Source organism: Sapajus apella, unplaced genomic scaffold (genome assembly GCF_009761245.1).
Source record: "Sapajus apella isolate SASKATOON/1434 unplaced genomic scaffold, GSC_monkey_1.0 scaffold77, whole genome shotgun sequence".
In the NCBI taxonomy this organism is placed as follows: Eukaryota; Metazoa; Chordata; class Mammalia; order Primates; family Cebidae; genus Sapajus; species Sapajus apella.
Window position 1 is genome coordinate 3,788,153 of NW_022437017.1, and position 7,497 is coordinate 3,795,649.

General features: G+C 47.6%; 1 protein-coding gene, 1 long non-coding RNA gene and 1 pseudogene across 12 annotated transcripts in view; 1 reads left to right on the forward strand and 2 right to left on the reverse strand.

The window, feature by feature from the left end:
• LOC116532652 overlaps nucleotides 1–870 on the reverse strand; it is a 2,587-nt pseudogene extending 1,717 nt beyond the window's left edge.
• The window catches only part of LOC116532653, a 14,132-nt gene extending 7,189 nt beyond the window's left edge, over nucleotides 1–6,943 (reverse strand). The window contains exon 1 of the long non-coding RNA XR_004260926.1: nucleotides 6,903–6,943. This is a non-coding gene — a long non-coding RNA (uncharacterized LOC116532653). The remainder of the gene's footprint in view (nucleotides 1–6,902) is intronic.
• The window catches only part of CD209 (CD209 molecule), a 19,139-nt gene that overhangs the window by 7,241 nt on the left and 4,401 nt on the right, over nucleotides 1–7,497 (forward strand). Inside the window, exons 1-2 of one of the 11 annotated variants that reach the window (XM_032251982.1) lie at nucleotides 6,107–6,755; nucleotides 6,856–6,942. The exons of the other annotated variants lie outside the window; for them this stretch is intronic. Coding sequence (XP_032107873.1) covers nucleotides 6,710–6,755; nucleotides 6,856–6,942 — 133 coding nt within the window. The 5' untranslated portion in view covers nucleotides 6,107–6,709. Of the gene's footprint in view, nucleotides 1–6,106; nucleotides 6,756–6,855; nucleotides 6,943–7,497 lie in introns of those variants that run through there. 11 annotated transcript variants of the gene reach the window in all.

Sequence of the window (7,497 nt, forward strand, 5' to 3'; positions counted from 1 at the left end):
CCCTCCCTCTCCCCTCTCCCTCCCTCTCCCCTCTCCCTCCCTCTCCCTCTCTCCCTCCCTCTCCCTCTCTCCCTCCCCCTTCTCTCGGACTGTGAGAGTCCTGAATCTCTCAGTCAAACAAGTCCCTGCCAGTATTTCTTTGGTTTCTCCTCCTTCAGGGCAGCCCTGTACTTTTTGTGGCTTGGTTTCTCTGGAAATATCATCTTCTTGGGTGCAGCCATCTTGCTGGCACCACCCCATCCCTCCAGTTGTACACTTTTATAATAAACTGGTAAACACTAACTGCAGATCCAGCCCAGTCTGGTTCAGCTTTGTGTAATAAAATGGCAAGTTGTTTTTCAGTTGCCATGGACCCCCAGGTAGCAAGTTACTACCCTGAGCATGCCCAGATTTGAACTAAATGTTAAAACCCAGTTAGAACCTACATGCTCAGACCAAGCAACAGGGACTGAGTTAAGAAGCGGATATCACCTGGCATGATCCGTGATCCAATCAGATTGAACCCTGGCATCACTCCATGGTGTGATCCAATCAGATCAAGCCTCCTGAATCCCCTCATTACAAGATCCAATCAGATCACACCTCACTACCCTCTGTGTATAAAAGCTGCCCCAGCTCCCAGCTTGGAGAGACAGATAAGGGCCAGACACCTGTCTCTGTGCTTGGCTGCCTTGCAATAAATTTTTCTGTCTACAAAACCCCAATGGTTCAGTGTTTGGTTTTCCACTGTGAGCAGGCAAACTGAGCAATTTAGTTCGGTAACCTAAGAATAATGTTTTTCTGAGTTCTCTAAATCATTCTAGGAAATTACTGAACCTGAGAGGGACTTGGGGGAATCCCCAATTTTTTGCCGGCCTGGCAGAAGTGTGGATAGACAGTGCAAAGGCACTGTCTTTGCACCTGGTGTCTGAAGTAGGGTCAATCTTTGGGGACCTAGCCCTTTAACTTGTGGAATGTGGTGCTAACTCCAGGAAGCTAGTGTTAGAGAACTTTTTTGGTGTAAATAAGACCCCATAAAATTCACTTCCCTTCTACTGATGTTGACCTCAAAGATGGTCCTTCATAAACAGCTTGCAATTTCCATTTTACTTAGAGTTGACCTTCAACGGGCAGAGGAACTGTGAGGCTTGTTCTACGTCAACTCCCAGAGGCTCCCAGGGGAATTGAGCCCAGTTGCCATTTTCAGTCATAATAAGCTCATTGGTGCCTTTGTATTGGGTTCCTTCCTTTTCCTACCTGCGTCTCTTCATTTTTCCCATCCCCTGCCGGTGCTTCTTGGAATCTCCTCCCTGATAAGCTACTTGTACCCAAATCCTTGTCTCAAGCTCTGCTTTGGGAGAAGCTCAAGCCAAGCTTACAATATATTTTGGTAATTACCAGGCATGGCTCTTTTTGAGTGTGAGACAAGGTCTTGCTCTGTCACCCAGGCTGAAGTGCAGTGGTGGTGCAACCATGGCTCACTGCCGCCTTGATCTCATGGGCTCCAGTGATCCTGCCACCTCAGCCTCCTGTGTAGCTGGGACCACATGTGTGCATCACTGTATCTAGCTACTTTTTAAAGTTTTTTTAGAGATGGGGTCTCGCTGTGTTGCCCATGATGGTCTTGAACTCCGGGCTTAACTCATCCTCCTGCCTCAGCCTCCCAAAGTCCTGAGTTTATAGGGATGAGCCACAGTTCCCTGCCTGGTCATGGGTCTTCTCTATCAAAATGTTCTCCGGTATTCTTGTGCAATTTTTAGATGATTTTTTTAAACTACTCTGGCTTTAAAGGTTTTCATTTACTGTGGAATAAGTCATGTGTGCATGCAGAACCACAGCATATCAGTCCCTACAGTGAAAACTAAGGCTCATTCTGTTCCCATCTTCCCATCTCAAGAGGTTACTGTCTCCAGTTGTAGCTTTGCTATTTATTCTCAGTTAAAGAATATAACCTCTTTATTACATTCCAAATAATGAGCTTGTCAAGTTAGTTTTAAAATCTATTTAGAAACCCTTCAATAGAATTTTGAAACTCTACCTGTGAGTAGGTGGAACCCAAAGGACTTTTTTTTTTTTTTTAAGACAGAGTCTTGCTGTGTTTCCCAGCCTTGAGTGCGCTGATGCAATCCTGGCTCACTGTAACCTCCGACTCCCAGGTTTAAGCGATCCTCCTGCTTCAGCCTCCCAAGTAGCTGGGATTACAGGCACCTGCCACCATGCCCAGCTAATTTTTGTATTTTTATTAGAGACAGCATTTCACTATGTTGGTCAGGCTGGTCTTGAACCCCTGACCTCATGACCCGCCCGCCTCAGTCTCCCAAAGTGCTGGGATTACAGGCATGAGCCACTGCACCTGGCTTTTTTTTTTTTTTTTTTGAGACAGAGTTTCACTCTGTCACCTAGGCTGGAATGCAGTGCCACAATCTCAGCTTGCCGCAACCTCTGCCCCCGGGTTCAAGCAGTTCTCCTGCCTCAGTCTCCCGAGTAGCTGGGAATACGGGCATGTGCCACGATGCCTGGCTAATTTTTTTTTTTTTTTTTGAGATGAAGTCTCACTCTGTCGCCCAGGCTGGAGTATAATGGTATGATCTCAGCTCATTGCAACCTTCATCTCCTGGGTTCAAGTGATTCTCCTGCCTCAGCCTCCTGAGTAGCTGGGATTACAGGTGCCCACCACCACACCCAGCTAATTTTTGTATTTTTAGTAGAGACGGAGTTTCACCAGGTTGGCCAGGCTAGTCTTGAACTCCTGACCTCAGGTGATCCACCTGCCTTGGCCTCCCAAAGTGCTGGGATTACAGATGTGAGCCACCTCGCTCAGCCTAATTTTTGTATTTTAGGTAGAGATGGGGTTTCACCATGTTGGTCAGGCTGGTCTTGAACTCCTGACCTCAGGTGATCCACCTGTCTTGGCCTCCCAAAGTGCTGGGATTACAGATGTGAGTCACCTCGCCCAGCCTAATTTTTGTATTTTTAGTAGAGATGGGGTTTCACCATGTTGGTCAGGCTTGTCTTGAACTGCTGATCTCAGGTGATCTGCCTGTGTTGGCCTCCCAGAGTGTTGGGATGCAGATGTGAGCCACCCTGCCTGGCCTAGACCACAACTTTTATTGAAGTGGCCATGCACAGCAACAGCAGAAATACTGCTTCTTTCAGAGCAGGACTAATCCAGGGACAGTGTATCTAGAGTAGCAGCCCAGAAACAGTTCTGTGGCATATTTATACCCACTTTTAATTATCTGAAAATTAAGTGGCGAATTATGCAGAGATTTCTAGAAAAGGGGTGGTAACTTCCAGTTTGTCTGAGTTATTGCCATAGAAAGGAGCAGTAATTTCTGGGTATTGCTTTGGCAATGCTCCAAAGAAAAGTCAGCACTGGGACAAAGGCTCTCTCAGCAAGGCAATCTTTACTTCTTGCAGAAAAGGTGTTTTTGTCTTGCAGAAGATAAATATGTCTGCTTTTCCTTTGTTCATTGTATTCTTGTGTTAAGATAGCTAACAGAAGCACCCTTTCTGCAGAAAGTAAAGATTGCCTTGCTAAGAGATCCTCTGTCTCAGTGCTGATTTTTCTTTGCAGCATCAAGCATCTATTTCCAACACAATGGTAAACTGACAGGGCACTCTGGTGGCATGTCTTTACGGAAAGCTGCTTCAACCTTGGCCCTGTTTCATCTAGTCATCAGTTGGGTCTGGTGTCTGCACCCCACCTCTGGAGCTGATGAGCCTGACCAACATGGAGAAATCCCATCTACTAAAAATACAAAATTAGCCAGGCATGGTGGCAAATGCCTGTCATCTCAGCTACTCGGGAGGCTCAGGCAGGAGGATTGCTTGAACCTGGGAGGCGGAGGTTGGCATGAGCTGAGATTGCACCTTGCACTCCAGCCTGGGCAACAAGAGGGAAAACTCCGTCTCAAAAAAAAGCTTGCATAGGTAAATGCTGACAGCTGTGCCAATAGAAAAGGGAATCAGGTGTATCCAACATGGAGGCTCCCTCTTTTCTCTTCTTTGTCAACCACTGCCACAGGAAAGGGCAGGCAACAGGGTGCCAGCCAGGTAGAGAACCATCTGCATAACAAAGGATTAGGGTGGGCAGTCAGCTTCCTTACACTATGCAAATGACACACCTGGTTCGACCAATCTCTTGTCCCCTATGTAAATCAGTCACCGCCTCCTCAGGCTCATCTGTGAAACCCTGTGCATTTCACCATGGAACTGGAAGACCCACCCAGGATCCCCTTCTCTCTGCAGAAGAGACAGCTGTTCTCTTTTTGCTTTCTTTTGCCTATTAAACCTCTGCTTTTGTTTTTTTTTTTTTGAGACAGGGTCTTGTTGTCATCCATGCTGGAGTGCAGTGGTGCAATCTCGGTTCACTGCAACCTCTGCCTCCCAGGTTCAAGTGATCCTCTTGCCTCAGCTTCCCGAGTAGCTGGCATTACAGGTACGTGTCACCATGCCCAGTTAATTTTTGTATTTTTAGTAGAGACGGGGTTTCACCAGGTCAGTAAGGCTGGTCTCGAACTCCTTACCTTAAGTGACCCACCTGCCTCGGCCTCCCAAAATGCTGGGATTACAGGTGTGAGCCACTGTGCCCAGCCCTAAACCTCTGCTCTTAAACTGACTCCTTGTGTGTGTCGGCATCCTCAATTTCCTTGGTGTGAGGCAACAAACCTCTGGTATTACCCCAGACAAATGCCACTGGTTCATTACAATGAGATACTTTGTAATCAGCCTTAAAAAATAAAGAAAATTTAGACACATGCTACAATGTATAGATCAACCTTAAAACTATCATGCTGAGCAAAAAAAGCTAGACACAGAAAGTCACATATTGTACAATTTTATGTATATGAAATATCCAAATTAGGCAAATCCATAGAGGCAGAAAGCAGATTAGTGGTTACCAGGGGTTGTTGTAAGGGAGAATGAGGCTGGTGTGGATAGGTTTCCTTTAGGGGTGTTGGAATGTTTTGGAACTAGTGATGATGGTTGCACAGCCTTGTGAATGTACTGATTTTTTCTTTTTTTTTTTTTTTTTTAGCAGAGTCTTGCTTTATCACCCAGGCTGGAGTACGGTGATGCGATCTCAACTCACTGCAACCGCCTCCCCAGTTCAAGCAATTCTCCTGCCTCAGCCTCCTGAGGAGCTGGGATTACAGGCATCTGCCACCACACCTGGCTAATGTTTGTGTTTTTAGTAGAAAAGAACAATGAGGAAAAGAGTTAATCTATAATTTAAGAAGCAGAATTATGAGCATTCTCAACAAACTACATGACTCCAGGGCATAACTTCCCCCTTGGCATGCTAGATTTAGAGAGTCCTGAAATTTTCTTTCCCTATTTTCTTTTGTTTTTTTGTTTTTGTTTTTGTTTTTGTTTTTTAAGACTGACTCTCGCTCTGTCTCCCAGGCTGGAGTGCAGTGGTGAGATTTATTTATCAGTTCCAGGAGCGTTTTGGTGGAATCTTCAGGGTTTTTCACATATGGAATCACGTGATCAGTGAAGAAAGGTAGTTTGACTTCTTTTCCAATTGGGATACCTTTTATTTCTTTCTCTTGCCTAATTGCTCTGGCTAGGACTTCTGACATATACTGTTTTTATTCACCTGCTGGTGGCCACACAGTTTGTTCCAATATGGAAAGAACCAAATTTAGGAATTTGGGAACAATTCGAAGCCATTATGAATCTTTTTTTTTTTTTTTTTTTTGAGACAGTCTCTCTCTGTCACCCAGGCTGGAATGCAATGGCACGATCTCGGCTCACTGCAAGCTCTGCCTCTTGGGTTCAAGCAATTCTTCTGCCTCAGCCTCCTGAGTAGTGGGGGCTACAGGCACGCACCACCACTCATGGCTAATTTTTGTATTTTTAGTAGAGACAGGGTTTCACCATATTGGCCAGGCTGGTCTCAAACTCCTGACCTCATGATCTGCCTACCTAATCCTCCCAAAGTGCTGTGATTACAGATGTGAGCCACCGCACCCGGCCCAAAGCCATTATGAAGCTTTTCTTTCTTCCTTGATGCCATTTGACTGTCTTTGTCTAACAGTACTGGCTATGGAGGCAGACCATCTGAGTTCAAATCCCAGCTGTCCTGTTTACCAGCTGTGTGACTGTGGGCCAGTTACCTAACCTCACTGTACTTCAGTATCCCCCATCTGCAAAATGGAAATCATATGATCTACGAGAGGGTAGGAAGATTCAAATGAATGAGTTTATAAACTTGCTTGAAAAGTGCTTGACTGTTATAGGCGTTAAATAAACAAGCAATTATGATTCAGCCCCAACTCCCAAAGTCAGCAGAAATTCTCATAAATGAGGACATCAGCAGAGCAAGGCAATCAAGCCTGGAGGTCAGGGGGATGATGGTTCCAGGAACTAGGGGCACTGCCTGCCCATCCCTGCCCTAGGTGGAGGGGCATAACCAAGTCGCTTTTCATGCAAACTTACTGGATTTCATTAAAAGCATCGCATAGCTCAGTGATGCCATGAGTGGACAAATCCTTCTCCCTGTCAATCTCAGACCATCCCCCCCCCAGCTCCTTGAAACTTCTGCAAGTCAGGGCCATCTCATGCTCTGCCCCCTCCCTCTTGGCTTTCGGGTGTTACATCCCTCCCCTGTTTCCTGTTTTTCTTCCTCCAGAAGAAGAGATTTAGGGAGTGAGGATCATGAGATGGGAAATAAGAGCTGTGGTCCCCAGAAGTTCTGGACATTGAGGGACAGTCGGGAAACATGAGTGACTCCAAGGAACCGAGGGCACAGCCGCTGGGCCTCTTGGGTGAGGCTGAGTTGGGACTCTGGGGTCCTGGGTTGGGGAAGGGGAGGGCCAGCCCTGGCCTCAGCCTGTTCAGGTTCTGAGTTCTTGTTTATCCATTCAGAAGAGGAAGAGCTGATAACCAGCGGTATGAATTTTTTTCCAAGAGACTTTGGATTCCGACAGACTCGAGGCTACAAGAGCTTAGCAGGTAGAGAAGAGTTAGTTAGAAGAGAGGAGGAAGTAGAGCCTCCCAGGCCCCTGAGTCCCAGGGAGCTGGTGGCTGGAGCCTGGATTCCTGGAACCTGGGGAGGTGGGGCTGAGGCTTGGATTCCTGGGACCTGGGGTGGAAGGAGCTGGAGCCTGGACTCCTGGGTCCTAGAGGCGGGGGCTGGGGCCTGGACTACTGAGACTTGAAGAGGTGGAGGCTGGGGGCTGGGTTTCGGGGTCCTGGGAAGGTGGGGGTTATGGGCTAGGTCTTGGGGAGATGGGGTCTGGGGGCTTGGACTCCTGTGTCCGAGGGAGGTGGAGGCTGGAGTCTGGACTCCTGGGACATGGAGAGATGGGAGCTGGGGCCTGGGTTCCTGGGTCCTGGGGAGGTGAGGGCTTGGGTCTGGACTCCTGAATCCCGAGGAGGTGGGAGGAGGATCCTGGACTCCTGGGTCCTAAGGAGGCGGGGGCTGAGGCCTGGACTACTGAGACCGTAGCCTTAAGGTAGAGGCTGGGGCCTGGGTTCCTGGGTCTTGGGGAGGTGGGGGCTGGGGCC